General features: G+C 36.4%; 1 protein-coding gene across 7 annotated transcripts in view; it reads left to right on the top strand.

Moving 5' to 3' along the window:
• Positions 1 to 15,993, top strand: part of INPP4B (inositol polyphosphate-4-phosphatase type II B) — a 370,109-nt gene that overhangs the window by 285,507 nt on the left and 68,609 nt on the right. For all 7 annotated transcript variants that reach the window (XM_072862441.1, XM_072862442.1, XM_072862437.1 and 4 more), the window contains 3 exons: positions 2,469 to 2,566; positions 6,832 to 6,944; positions 11,370 to 11,524. In XM_072862441.1, the coding sequence (XP_072718542.1) occupies positions 2,469 to 2,566; positions 6,832 to 6,944; positions 11,370 to 11,524 (366 nt within the window). The remainder of the gene's footprint in view (positions 1 to 2,468; positions 2,567 to 6,831; positions 6,945 to 11,369; positions 11,525 to 15,993) is intronic.

Below are 15,993 nucleotides of genomic sequence, written 5' to 3' on the forward strand. Positions count from 1 at the left end.
ATCAACAATGAGACAGCTACTTTTTTTTTTTTTTAACTGGTTTTATTAACAGAGCATCCAAGAGACATAATACATATCTTCAGATTGCATTCACTACAAACTCAAAAGCAAAAGTGTAGCTGGGGAAATAGAGGGAGACAGTGAAAAACCATTAACCTAGACAATAGGCAAGAAGTTAAGCACAACAGGAGTTTCACATCCTGTTCTTTGTAGACAGCAGAGTAAAAGGAGTCTTTTAAGGAAGACTTCTAAGGAATGCCATCAGGTAGCTTTGTGGATGTTTATGGGAGACTCCTTCAAGTTGTGAGTGGTGATGTGTGAGAAAATTAAGGTAGACAATTGAAATGGGAGACATAGGCTGAATCAGAAGAGAGTAAAAACTGGCATTTTACTAGCGAAAGAGTAGTTGGTTAGAGAACTTGAAACATTCTTGAAAATGAAAATAGCTTATTCTTGGTGCCATAAAGAAGGGAAAAGTGATGCTATGAGAGGAGTGACATGGCCAAAGTGATAGCATACAAAACCAACAAAATCAGTCGTGACAATTGTGACTAGGACACGTCACATTTTTCCAAAATCAGAGAAAGGAGTATGCAGTAACCAAGAAGCAAGTTTGTGAGAGCTTACATGGGTGGGATAGGCAGGAAGGACTATATATTACAAATGTCCTGAAGAAAGATTTGACAAGATTTAGAAACAGCCTGGATGTGTGGGGACTTGTAGAGGTTTCGGTGTGAAAAGATGTCTGGCTTGCAGGTGGAGTGGCAGGAAGAATGGTAGCATTGTTCACAATAGTGATTTCACATTGTGCACAAAGAAAGCCATGATGAAAAATTAATATATGTATATCTATAAATATAGACATATATTAATATCTATATCTATCAAGCAAATCAAGTTGGATTATTCCATGCAGAAAGAGCTAGTCCACATGCACTTACAGGTGCAAACATTAGACTTAATTCAAAGTATTGCTTAACTCCTAAAGCTGCACATTTGTCTTTGAGATTGGAAACACTGCTTTTTGGTAAAAAGTATTTTTTGTGGGAAAACGAATATGAGAATAGAAATAAGGTTTTGTGATAAATTTCTAGATAAAGTTACTTTATTAGATGCAAACATCTCTTCTCTCAGTAAAGCACAGTTGAGAACATACCTGGTTTAAAAGAATTATTCTCATGTGACAGTGCAGCAATGGCTACTGAGGAAGTAGCCAAGTCTTTTTCCTTTTTGGTCCATTTAAATATTTGATTCCCTTCTGCATTATGCAGCAGTACATTTAGTGTCTTCTGATTTGTGTTCCCTTTTGTCTACCTGAATTTCTCACTTAACCTGTCCATGCCTCTCTGTACTCCTCCATTTCCTTTTCCGCCTTCCTTTTCTTCATTTCAAGGCTATTCTAAAGATAAGTTGCAAAAGCTTGGCCCTAACCGCCTAAGGGACATTCCTGTCTTTACATTCATTCACATATACAGGTAGAAGTACCAGGAGAGGGGCTTTTGGGGGTTTTTTTTAGCCTATGTGAAGCTTGGCTGTTGTAGAAATTTTGGTCTCGAAGAGAAAGATATTTGCCCATATAGCTATAGTCAGTTCATGGATAAGCATAATGACATGCTGGTGTTGTCCGGGTTTGCTGTGAGGTGCAGAATAATAAGGATTTGGGCGATGTGTTCCCAGCAGACGTGACTGCTGCGAGAAACCCCATAACATACTCTTGAGCCAGCTGCAGCACTGTAGAGCAACTACTGAGGTCTGTGTGCTGCAGGAAGCTTAAATACGGACAGCTGAAGTCAGCTAGCCTGCGGGTCGCAACTCTGTGAAACTTAATGGTGAAATCACTGCTCAGAGCAGAGAAATGGTTCTCTCATTAGTTTCAGATACAAGAAACCAAGGTAACTAAGAGCTCAGGAGCAGCGTAGGGCAGAAAGGGCCCAGAGAAGTAATCAATTTGACTATTTATAGCAAATATTCTCAGACCAGAGCAGAAATTAGTTCTTCAGAAGGTTTTCCACCTGACCCTTGCATCTCTTCCGTCTTGTGTGGCTTCAATATTGTCCAGCTCTGGTAGGAATTAATATATCCAAGCAACAGCAGCAGTAAGAGATGTAGGAGTTTGTGTTCTCTGCCTGTGGTGCCATTTGAAATTCCCACAAAGAGCCATTGCATTTATTCAGGATTTGTGAAGCGAAAAAGAATGTGTGTTTTATTGAATGTTTGTCTGTAAATGGATTACTTTGTCCATAAGCTTTTGGAAGAATTATCCCTGAGTGATGACCTCATTCCCAAATATTAGCTCCAAAGCACAAGAGATTTGCAACTGTACATTTGACAAAATCTAGTACATTCAACACTAGGAGAAAAAAAAAATCAAAGTTATTTCTTTATGCAAATAAATCAATCTGAAGGACAATTTAGCTTTGTTTTGGGTTTTGGGGGTTTTTTCATCATTTTACTATGCTTTTTCATAGGTTTGGAGATACCACTTTGCAGGAAAACATTAACCAGGAAAACCTAGAACTTCTAAAAGAATATTACAAGCTGTTTACAGAAAAAATGCCTCCTGATTGTGAGTACGAAATAATGCAATATCCAAATGGCTTTGAAAAGGTTTGCTAGGTGAAAGATTATAAGTTAGTAATATTAGCACAATATTAGTGTGCAGCTTTTAGATTTAGGCCTCAATCCCATAACTCGTTCCATAAAGTTAAACACTTTGTGCCTGTACACAGCCCTGCTGAAGTCATTAGTGATTGCAGGCCCAAGGCCATAGCAGAAACCACAGGGAGAGTGAAACAGAGTAATGATGAACTAAACAGCTCTTTTAAATTATTAATATAATATGCTTTTTAATATTTCAAGTAGAGGACAGTCTGTACTTACTATATTTGTACAGAAATACTTGGTGGGAATTTTCATCAGTTTCAGTCACTCCCTTCATTCTTATTTTGAATATGTATTAAGGTATGGCAAGCCACTGAGAAATCTGCAGATGCAAATACAAGCAATGAGCCACATCATAATGTCACTGATATTAATAGCATGATTCCATTAGAATAGGCCCTATATTCCAATTTTATAGAAATTTGGTATCTTAAAAATTACATTCTGTTACTTTCATTGTTGAAAGCAAACACTGAAAAGACCATTTGTATCAGTCTAATCCTGTTAAAGTAGTCTTAATGCCTAAACTATATTCCCAAATGTTGCATATTTTACAGCCTGATTTTAAATAGCTTGGATTTAGGTCTCTGCTCCTTCCCCTTGGGTAATGGGGTGCAAATCTTTTGAATCTCAAGATTTATCCTACATCTGTCATCCTACAGGACACGTGTGTAACTCCTCATGGTGAATACTGCTGGTTAAAATCCCGTGCAAAGCTTCTGTTTGCTTACAGAACACCTTGTGTTGATTACTTGTGCAAATATCCATTACATGTATGTACTTGTAGTTATATGTAATGTGTCACTGTATACGTGTACACGTTTATCTTTTATATCGGGATGATTTTCATTTGTTAATAATTCTGATAGAAGTGAAAGCTCTGTTCCTAAACGGTGCCCATCCATCCACCCACATCTCTAGTATTTCTAGGATTTCTACAGAGAAACTCATACAAGAAGTTAGTAATTAATTTAGGGGAGTCCTGCCAAGAAAGCTTCCTGAAAAACTAACCTCATCTGGGGTTAGGTCTAAGGTAGATCTGCTACCTCATAAGTGGATCTGGTTATATAAAAGCAAAAATTTGCATGCAGATAGTATTGGCTGCTTTTCATTAACAGAAACTAACCTTGTACTGTCTTCCTGCAGAAGGATTATTAGTGAGCCACACAGTCTTCCTGGACTTCTTCCAGGCTGTGCAGGCTTTTGAGAACTACGCTTGTCTAATTCATCATGTTTTTTCTGGTTATTATTACTGTCTTGCTTTTTCTCTACCTCTAAGATCTGAGTCTGTTCTTTGTCCAAATTTTTACAGAATGCAAAGCACCTTCTGGTTCCATCGCCCTTCCCAGTAGCTCCCTGCTGTTATACAGAATCACTCTTATGGATTCGAGGAATGTGCCTTTTAAACCAGCTCCCTGAAGGAAGGGAAGCTCTCCAAGTTGTTCAGCTGGGAGAGAACTTCAATTCCTCCCCTGTTCCCCACCTCTGTGCTCAAGTTCTTAGGAAGATAAACCTCCATCCAAGCTGGCAGCAGCCCTGGTGGCGTCGCCAAGTGAGAGCCGTTCAGTATTGATGGCTCCTTGATGGTTTTGTCAACCTTTCCAGATAGTTTCCTGTAGTGCCAAATCTGTGCTACAAAACAAATGCAGGACCTGTTTCACAAAGCTGTTAGTTACAAATAGTCCTCGTAAAGCCAGACAGAATCTGTGGACTCACAGCCCTGTTGGCCAGGCTGTTGCATCCACCATCCTTAGGCAGCCTCCCTGCCTGCTCCTTCGTTCATATATTCCATGTCAAAGAATTCCATTTTCCACTCCCATAAAGGTATTGCCACCTTTGCTATTAGTTTTTCTCTGATCTCTGGAATTCCCATTGCCAATAGTATTCTAGCTTTCTCTCTATTCCCAATTATTAAAAGTCTTCAGCTGCATGTAACTGCATATGCCAAACACTGACTTTCTGTCTTCTTTTAGATGAATATGCACTCTGTCACGCTCTTGTTTCTTAAACTCTGACACTCTCTTGTTTCTTAACCTCTTTAATTCTCTAATAGGAAACTCTGAAAATAGTAAATAACAATGTGCTCCCAGAAAGATTCCTACCAAAAATGCCAACCAAATGTAATTCTGGTTTAGGCACCAAAATAGTACTGCTTTTATAGAATAGCTAATGATAGTAAGGGTACAAAAATGTATGCTTGTTGTTTAGTCGTACATAATTAAAAGAAAAGAACAGCTTAGAACTCAATTTAAATAGCTGAAAGCATAAAATTGGAGAAACCTATGTCGCGCATGATATTCGGTGTTGCTGGTTTGATACCTAACACGCAGAGCAACATCAGTGTTGCAAAGTATTGTCCCATGTGAGAAGGGGGATGCATGCAAGGTTTAGAAATCCTGCAAGCAAATAAAGATTTTCTTCCATAGCATCATAATGCATGTAGCAGTACCTGCATTTTCAACATAAAGTCTATGAGTCTGTTTTGTACTTCCAGGCTTCTCCCCCTTACAATCTATGAGAATGATGTGACGGTTTAATACTGCTTTGTGACACAAGGAATTTAAGCAATTGATCACGTCCAGTCAAGATGCAGCTCATTTGGCAATATTATAAATTAGGAGAATCTTGCTTTACCTATGGCGAAGTCATCTCTCTGAGATGATGCATTTTCTGCTGTGAACCAAAGGAAAACTGCTTTGAAGCAATAAAATGTTTACCTAGTGATACATTCTCATAATCTGGAAGCATCTTTTTAGAGTACTCACTGTATGCTATGTCTTTTAAAGAAACAGATGCAGGATAAGTATAATAGTCTAGCAGGTTGTGACGTATTTTTATATGCTCTGCATTATCTAATTGTATGATCAGGAATTGTAATACACAGATAAAACAATCCTCATTAAGATTATTACAAAAGCTGTTTCAATGCACTTTTTCTGCATTTTTTTTCTTTTTGGCAGCACAGTATGAGTAAGGCAACTTAGACATTTTTAGAATAGTTCTTTCTGAGTATATTTAAATTACTTCTTATTATGAATCATGGATAAGGGAAACTACAGAATTCATTAGAGATAAAATGTAAAAGCGTGTTGATAAGAGGGATCATTCCAGCTGTGATCAGGTTAGGAGAATGGATTACTGCATTAGTAGTTGCCTCATTTTTACTCTTTGAATTGAATATAAATCTTAGGTTTTGGGTTTGGGGCTTGGATTGTTGTTTTTTTTCCCACTGGATGGAACATCCTACTTTTTCTTGTTGAAAAAATGTATCCATTTATCAATTTGGTTTAATTTTGTTTCAACTGGTTCTGAGCCTTTCTTTCGTGATAACTATTATTAATTTTTTAAATTTCTTTTTACTTCACTACCATAAGAAGAAATCACTTCGAGAAACAGATTTTGGTTGTTTCTACTGATTTTTCAAAACTAATGAAGATAAAGGTAACATTAGAACAAATCCCCCCTATATATACACACAAAAGAGAAGAGCAAATTAAATTGCCTACTCTTGAATTCCCTCTAGACATCTATGATTAATAAAACTTCAGCTCAGCTGCCATACCTAGGGCAAGTAGGTAAAATTTTTGATTTTAAGTAAACCTGAAATTATTTTGTATTTCAAAATTAAAGTCCCATTTAATTTCAGACTGAGAATATTCTTTGTTAGATTTGGGGGGGGCGGGTATTTAGTGCTGTTTAACCCTCCTGTTATGTTATATTAGGAACTAAAGCATCATTTTAAAACAAAAATGAGATGTTCCATTTTGAAAACAAAAGCAAAATATTTTTACTTAAAAATAAAAAAAATCATCCCATCTAAGCAGGTTTTAATACACTCAAGTTATTTCTCTACTCATTTCCATTGAATGTCTATAATAGTTGACGAACAGAACTACAGTGAAGATTTGAATGTTTTCACCACCCATTTATAAGATAAAAAGTGAAGACACTTTAATTTTCCATGGGGAAAATCTTAGGGAGGACAACCCAATACTTAGAAAGAAATAAGGTTTGCTTATTCCCTAAGTGTTTAGCTGGTGCTTTCCATCCTGTGTTTCCAAATAAGGCTGTAAATAATAGAGCTGTTCTTTAATATGGGCATTCTTTAGTCAGCACAACCCTATCATCAACCTTATCATAATGAGCAACCTTATAATCCTTATTTTCCAGGTCTACCACATTTTCAAGAACAAAATGATTTAAAGGGATTGCTAGAAAATCTCCATCAAAATATCCAGGCCAAAAAGAGAAAGAATGTAGAAATCATGTGGCTGGCTGCAACGGTAAGCTCTCTTGTTTCAAATATGTTCACATGATGAACTAATTTTCACATGCCTGCTGATATTGTAAGTGCAATGGATTTTAAGGATATGATTGGAAAACTCCATGATTAAAGTAGGTAGATATGCTGAAATGGCTCTGTAACATTTCCACTCTGATGGTCTCTCATCCCCCTCATGAATATATCTCTTCATCTTACACTTAAATTACAGCTGTTTTCTTTCTCTCACCTTCTTAACTGGTAGACTGGCTAGAACTCAAAGCAAGAGATGGTCCTGGTCACTTTGTTGTCCCCTACAGCCTCCAGGCCCTTTTCTGCAGAGCTTCTCCTGGCCAGGCTGTCCGTGGCCTGTGCTGCTGCTCGGGGTTGTTTTGTCCCAGATACAGGATTTTTCATGTATGTCGGCACGTTGTGTAACAGGGTAAAAGAGGTTTGCTTTTTGTTTGGGGCATGTTTTTTCTTTAACTAACTGAGTCTGGTTTTAGGCAGAGGAACCCCTTCATCCCTAGTATGGGCAGAATCAATTCCTTGGATGATCACGCATAGCTGGAAATATATCACCTCATATGAGAGAGACAATACAGTATTCAGCTACAGTATCTTTTTTGTTTGTTTATTTAAAATCATATCCATTCTTTGATAATACAAAATTTGGTTATGCAAAATATCTTCCTTTTATTGTTTAGTGTCCATAAGCCTTGAGGTGTGATGCAGGACATGATTACTTGCTCTGGTTTTTGTTTAATATTGCTGCACTCAACTTTTTATTTTCTGTAATTAAGGTACTTAAGTTTTATAAATAAGTGTTTAATTTATCAGTACAACTTTTAGTCAATCACCTTTTATGGGTTTTTTTTAGCCAGTGTCACCATGACAGCCACTCCAAGGGCACTGATAGCAACACAAAGTAAGCTAGATATGCAAAGGGAAGACCTTCAGACACAGGGAGAACACAAAGAAAAATGTTTGTCAAACAATGACTAATACTTATTTTGCTTTATTCACATAATTCCTTTTTGTTTCCCAATTCCGTGGTTTTTGCACATACATATTAAAAAAAAAAAAACACCAAAACCAACAACAACAAAAAACCCCCAACAAAACAACCCTTAGATGTTTATAAAGAGCTCAAGCTTTTCAGGAATGTGAAATTCAGCCAGGTAATTGTCTTAGTTTTAGAAAAGTACCCTTGCTATCTCTGCCCATTTATACAAGCAGAGACGTGAGTCTTTGGTATCCACTGAAATTGAAGCAAAACCTTGTGTTCTGGTGAACTTTCAAATGTATATACCCTTCAAGGCAAATAAATATTTGATACAAAATATTAATAACATTTTCCATGACTTTTCATTATCACCAGGAACAAGACAATATTAACTATGTCTTTGTATTAATAACACTGCTGTAATTTTTTGTATTGCTAATAACATTTTGCCTTGTGGTTAATAAATATTATCACAAGCTATTGCAGTATAAATCTGTGTGAGTAAAAATATAAGCTTTTCATGCAGTACCCGCTCTGCAATTACTGTGAAACATTGCATTTTAAAGAAGTAAAAGATAAATCAGTACAGGATAGTGTAAAATGAGCTACAAAGACTATGACAAAATATACTTAATCTTTGGATGTAGAAAGTTGTCTTCTACCATCTATTCAGGATTCCCTGAAAATAACTTCATGGGTAAAAAGCATTCTTTAGACATACAAACTGTTTCAGATTTTTCCTTCACTGTATGCTATTTCTCTTTACATTACCTTACTGTAACCTTCTGAAATGAGTATTTCTGGACCCATTGATCTACACGCTGTTATAGTACGTTACATTTATTTATTGGAAAGGCATGATTCCCTGCTGTAAGGATATCACTTTGTTATTGCAGTAAGTAGATGTATGAGATTCTACATGGATATGCATATGTATCTGCACCTGCATGTAATCCCTGTTGTAATGGGACTGTGAGAATACATCTGCATTTTAAAAGTCAACTTTTGCAAATTGGTATCACAAACATTTCTTATCCTAAAGATAATGGGACAGAGATGTAAATGTTATATCTTTTTGTTTCCTAAGCTGCACCCTTCATCTTCTGTCTTATATCAGGAGAAATAATCAGAGTATTGATTTACCCTTGTTTTAGTCTTCACGGTTTTATACACTTTTATCATCCCTTCTTTAAACTTAATCACAATCCTAATCATTTAAATCTGTATTCAAAAGGGAGACTTTCTAAAGCTCTAATAAATGTTAAGTCTATTTCTCCTCCTCCTATATCTTCAATATATTTGGGGAAGAAGTGAGCAAAATGGAGAATAAAATTCAGGCTGGACACTAATTGTAAGCTGTGTGTTCTGATATGATGATATTACCATATATTTGGTATTGTCCCTTATTAGATTTCTAGAGCATCAGATCGTTGTGTTTGCCCATTTTAATTATTTACTTTGTTTAACTGCTGCTGCTTAGTGAACTGAGTTATTCTGAGGATTTATCTGGGCCAGCCTATCAAGTTAACCTACATTTCTCCTTAAATCAGAATCTAAGGATTTTTTTAATTTGTTTATTTAAGTTAACAGATTGTTTTCTGTTTAATCCACTTTAAAATGATTGAGACATTTGTACTGAACTTCAATGCAAAATAAGCTTGTGGTTATGGTCATTTGCTTGTTGTACCTAGAATGCTTCTCAGTTCAAAGCTGACTCTCGCTAGCCAGCACTTTATATGTATGCTGTCAGCCCACATTTGGGATTTAGTCTTCCCTTCGTGCATCAGAGGCCATCGCTCATCCAGCATAATTAGCTGGTTTTTTTCTTTGAATAGTCACAATGACTCATGGACTTCAAAATAGACTAATGTAAAGAGAATTAATCTCTTCAATTAAGCAGTTAACTTCTTTCACAGCATTATCAGCCCTGCTTGATACTTTCTTTAAAAAAATTGTCTTATAGCTCTTTGTTTAAATCCCAATGCAACTTTCCAAATTTTTAAACAGATTTAAGTTTTAAAATTTTGAATTATAAGGAAGGAAGAATCACTCACAGGTTCTTCTTTACTGGCCTGTACTTCTTTGGGTTCAAAGTTAGATTAAATTAATTCATTCCCTGGATTCAACGTTAGAGATTGCCCTTACCACAATATTGCAAAGACCTTAAAGACTGTAAGTATTGTCTGAGCCATTGATTTTAATAGAATTTCTGAGAATGCAATGGACGGATAAAAAAGTGCTTATTTGCTGAAGTGAGATTATGAAGATCATGTTCCAGTTTCATCCTGCAAGATCCCAAGTGAACACTTGATAGCCAAGCTGAGAAGTTCCTTAGGATGAGGCCTAACTGCTGTAATTTATTGCCTTGCCCTATTCTCATAACCGTTTCCTTTTTTGATACTGTTATAGCTGTGATTGTCCAGGGATAGGAGCAAACAAAGCTGGGCAGAGGGCATTACCTTTTCTTAGGACAAAGTACATCAGGGGAAAGGTAGACCCATACTTGGGCACACCACCTGTCCTTCAGACTTTTCTTTTTCTCTTAAAGTATTGTTTGAACCCAAAGCATAAACTAATGGGCTGGTACAATGACAAATTGATTCTTAGGGTGAGAAATTATCTTTAAAAATATGTCATAGTTCCCTTATCCCTCATAATTTTGTCAAAATGTACAGTGACAGTAGACACTCCATGGCAGGCATTTGTGTTAAGCTTTAATTGTTCTGGGTCACGCATTGAACAGTTTACCTGTTGAAAATAAAGAGTATGTTTAAATTCAGTACATAGATATATATGTCTGAATCCATACCCTCATGAGGAGTTAGTCCTCTGCATTCATGAATCTGAGCTAAAAAAGACTTCTCAAAGTTTTTCTTCATTTTTTCAACATTCATTAGGTGTTCAGACAATTAAGCTTTAATTGAATAGGGTGATTGTCACAAACTGAGGAAAAAATGAAGCAACTTTTCCTTCTATAGTCTAGGCTAACACACATACTTTTTATTTCAAGTTCAGGAAATTGGATGTGATGGTTTGGTAAGCTGTAGTACATGTAGACATTTTAGCGACTTGTTTAAAATGCTTAGGACTAAGAATAGTAGATTATTTGGTTTTTGTTGGGTCCACCATCAGTTTCTTGCTTCACTTGAAGGGAGGAGGTGTTGGGGGTGAGCAGGAGAGAGACTTGATTGCAAGTGCAGTACAAGATTGTGTACAGCTCTCTCTTAACATCAGTAAGGTCTCCTTTTTCCTCAGTGGGCAGGTTATTTGTAGGCTTGTCCTGCTAATGAAAGCCCTGAAGATCTGCTTTTAAAATGTGTCATTTGCACAGATTGGAAATGGGCTATAGGTCACTAGCTATAATCTTTTGGTGCTATTTTTGTAGAGTGTTAATGCTGCAAATTTATAAACAAAATCCTTTGACGTCTGCCTGTCTTTCAGATTTGCCGTAAGCTGAATGGAGTCCGTTTCACCTGTTGCAAAAGTGCCAAAGACCGGACATCCATGTCAGTGACGCTGGAGCAGTGCTCCATCTTGAGGGACGAGCATCAGCTTCACAAAGACTTCTTTATTCGGGCGCTGGATTGTATGAGAAGGTATGTGGAGATTATTGCATGTCCCTTGCTTTTTGAGCTAAGCCAGGAACTACAGTACAGAATGGTCTAAAGCCGGTTGCAAATGCAAGATAGGTCCCAGTCCTGCTTTAGCACAGAACTGACCAGCAGCATGCCAGCTGGTAAGTCACTTTTGCATGCAAGGTCTTTGCAACTGCGTGTTTTATCACTAATTAACAGCTTCTGAGATAGATATGTGAAACCGTGTAGGTGTCACTTCATTGACTGTAGAATTTGACAAGATAAATAGCAGTTATTTTAACAATTTCTTAGGCTTTCATAAGGCTTTAAATTTTAACAGCATTCTATGACTGTATTAAAAAAAAAAAGTTATTTTCTGTTTTAAGAATATTTTTTTAAATGCTTACACACTCATTAAATAATTTGTATAAAATTTAGACAATTATTGTGAAAGCAGAATAAGCATTTGTTGCAGATGGTAATTCTTACTAGCTCGTTATTAAATATAGAAGAAACACAAGTAGGTTTGGACTGATGGTGGTTGCCACTAATATCTGATAAAATCTTTACTGTGCTTTAAAAAAAAAAGTTTCATTCTAAATTACAACTATGCTGAAATTGAGGCTGATGTTATCAGGAATGTGTAATTAGAAGATGTAAAGATTTCTGATTATCTGAATCTTTGATGAATACAAAAAAAAAACCTTGAGCAAACAAGTTTTGATCATAAAAGAATCTAGATGTTATATTCTCTAAAGAAGCTTTCATCACTGGCTTTAATGAGTACTGCATTGTATTTTCTATAAGACTTTAAAAAAATGTATCCACAACATTCAAATAATATATAACAAATGTCACTGCAAAACTAATAGAAAATACGCTGGTCAGCCTGCAAAGTAGTAACTGAATCATATCTTGCACTTATGTGAAACACAAATTGTTTGTATGTTGGATTTGCAAAGATCATATCTAAGTAAACAATCGTGTTTAAAGTCTGTAATTGATAATTCTTGACCTTAATATTTAGTATTGTCAGATTAGGTGTTTAATGTCTAGATTAATCCTGTAGGTTTACACATGTAGGGTCCTTTTGTCTTTTGGCAAAGATAGATATTCTACAGAAAAAAAGGTAATGTTTACAAAGAGTAATCGAGCAGAGGACTGAGGTGGTTTAGATGTAGAGTTGGTTTGCAAGGTGCTAGTGTAGTGTGATGTATTAAACTGAGGTGTATCATTCTGTGTGTATCATTACCTTGCATAAATCCCTTAGTCTCTGCAGTATTTCAGTGAGTGAATGACTTGTTTGCAGTCTTTCTTAACTACATGTTTTATCATTAATGAAAAATTTCTGTTTTCTGTGTTAAATTTCATTTGTGTTGGCATTTCAAATATGTTTTTTTCTTTTATGTCTCCAATAAATACAAAAGTGTGTAAGCTACAGTAAATTACCAGATACAGGCAAACTAATTATATAAAATCATTATTATGTTAGAATAGCATTGAGTAGTAGATTGGAAAAGTTTCACAGATATAAACCTGGTTTAAAGAAAAAAACCCCTGATATTTATATAAACTAACTTGTTAGTACAAAAGTGTAGTAGGTTTTTGTAGACTAAAATGTAAGCAACTTTGAGTGCTTTTATATCTCATAACTGATCCGAAAGCTGAGAAGATTAACACATTAGTTATATTTGCAGATAACAATAAACTTGAGTCACAAAAGAATGGTGAAAAGCCCAGAAAATCTGGAGAAAACTTAAAAAAAATAAATGAGCAGATGGGTATATGAGGTTGAAGCACCATCACAAAAATGTTCATTCTATGGTTTTGCTGTAGTTTTAAACAGAGAAAAGCTTTATCCTGCTAATACCCTGTAAATGAAACAGCCTTGAACAGACGTAGTTGCTATGTTGGATGGAAGGTAATAATTTTGAATTGGGTGGTAGGATTGTCTGGGACTTAAAGCAAGGGTCTCGCAAGTAGTGGCAGTAGCACACAAAATAACCTGCTCCGTCAGGATAATAAATAAATGGGTCTTTTGCATATGCTAATTTCTATCTGTATAACGCTGTTCACACAGCTGGAGGTTAAAAAAAAAATGAGCAGCCAACTTACTTTTTTTTTCTCATGAGCTGGTGAATTAAAGCCCAAAAATTCAGAACAGAAGAATAAAAATGTCAAATGGGGGTACGTAGTACTTAACGCTATGGTACTCCCATTGAGAGTTGGTCAGACAGTTTTAAGAGCTGTCTTTGGGTGCTTTTTTGGGTATCTTTGGCGCTACAGTCATTCAGCAGGGACTGCTTCTCCCTCCCCACTGCCCATCTGCTGCTGGAGGCGCTTATGGAGCGGTGCAGGCTTTCCTCCCTCTCCACCACTGACCAGGTCGTGGGGCAAGCGCCCTCCAGCTGGGCGCTCTCCTTGCAGGCAGATGGAGAAAGGTGAATTGCAGAGAAAGGTAATTTGAGAGAGCAAACTGGGAAGGAAAGAACAGCCAGGCAAAAGAGAGGGGGGGAAAAGGCCATAATTTCCCCAGGAAGAGATAGAATGGCTTTTCAACTAAATCTTCTGTATTTTACTTGAGGGAAGTTTGGCAGCTATGTTTTTGAGGTTTGTGTGAATGAGGTCAACAGACTGGTTTGGTAGACGTTGTGATGCTTGCCCTTTTATCCTTTCTTTTTATTTGATTACTATTGCAGAGTGTTATTTGAAAGATTATGCTGTGCATTTCTAAGCTTTTCATTGACTACTTGAAGCTTTTAGAATGATTTTCACATCTAAAAGAACCTATTTTGTTTTAAGAGCAGACAGAGAAAAACTGTTTGCCATTTAATTTATAATTTTAGCAATTTTCCCCTGATGAATCTTCTCTAGATCACTTAGTTAAACTCTGTCAATCAAATCCCTTTATGCTGATTGCCACAAATCATTTTTAAGCCTTTCAAAAGAACAAGTAGACAAGAAAAATTCAATTTTAACATCCAGAATCCTAACAGACTGGATTGATCTTTGAAAGGCTTCTTTCAAGAGTTAACAGTAGGAGATACAGAGTACTGTGAAACAAAGTGAATTGTAAAAGTAAATGGCGATTCAAAAGCAGCCTTTATTGAAAATGCCATAATTTTGAGATATGAAAATTATAAAGGTGCCTGTGTAGCTGTAAAGCTTTTTCTTTTCCTACCAGTGCTGACACAGCTTTGGTGGCTGTTGTAAAAGGGAAGCATGTGCGTATGGGTTCGTGCTTTCTTGCCACCAGAAGTTTGGAGATGCTGGACTTCTGTGTGCTGCTGCTTTTCAGCTTCTCTGATGACCCTAGAATTTTGAGCAAACCAGAGGCAATTTCAGATGTTTCAGTTTGTTTGCTTCAATGTACATTGCACAGCACTGTTTTGGAAGATACTGCCAGTAGCTGTTATTTAATGACTTAGTTTGTAAGTGGAATCAGTGTCTTGTAGTGATAAACTATATGATGTTTATCGCTTCTTAAAAAAAAAAAAAAAAGCTGTGCAAAACTCCTTCCATTAGTCGTCCCTTGCATTTATGAAAAATGTGGTGAAATTATAATAGGAATTCAAGCTTTATCACTTACAATAGATAGTAAATGGTTTTGTCTTCTGAGTGTGACTCTAGCCACTATGATGCTGCAGTCGATGTGTATGTGAAGCGGCTATTCCATAAATAATTCTACATATTATAGTTTTCTTGGTATATGTATGTGACTTCCATTGATCTTAGTGACACGCATAGTGCAGAATGAGGAAAATCCAGATATTATCCGCTTTGTATCAAGTGCTTGCAATTCACATCATACTAAAATCATATTTATAATGTTGCTGCCACTTTCAAGTAATCATTTTTTGCAATCATCAATATTCTTTTCTTATTGTTTCATTCACCAATATGTGAATATTTCCTGTCATTGAATGTTAACTATATTCCAAGAGACAGTAGAGAGACAAAACTGATTTACCCGAGTTCACTGCAGTATCTGTCACATGATTCTACTTTTCATCTTTAGAGCTGGCCACTGCTTAAGGGAGATTGGGCCCTGGTAGGCAGCGCGCTATGAAGCAGTTCTATAAAACTCAGTTGATTTCCCCCCCCCCCCCCCCCCTTTCTTTTCTGAACCTATTTAATTTTAACGTTTCAGTGACAGGGCCCCTTTTGGAGGCATTGGGTAGTAAGTAACCTCAGAATCTCCTGGTTTCTGAGCATGTTTCCAATAAAGCCTCAAAAATAAAAACAAGCAAAAGAAATGACAATCCAGTCTACGGTGAAGCCTCCAGGCTTTCAGCCTTATCATCATTCTTGGCAGGGCACAATACCTGTCAGATATTCCAGACATTGAATACAAAATTTGACTCAATGTAGGACACAGTTTTCACCTGAAACAGCAGTCAAGGATATTTCAGATTTTTTTAGATAAATTGCCTATCAAAAATCTGATTGAAGCACAAATAGAAAGAATGACTGGTCTGGGCAACAAGGTA

The sequence above is a fragment of the Ciconia boyciana genome, chromosome 5 (assembly GCF_034638445.1).
Source record: "Ciconia boyciana chromosome 5, ASM3463844v1, whole genome shotgun sequence".
Lineage (NCBI taxonomy): Eukaryota > Metazoa > Chordata > Aves > Ciconiiformes > Ciconiidae > Ciconia > Ciconia boyciana.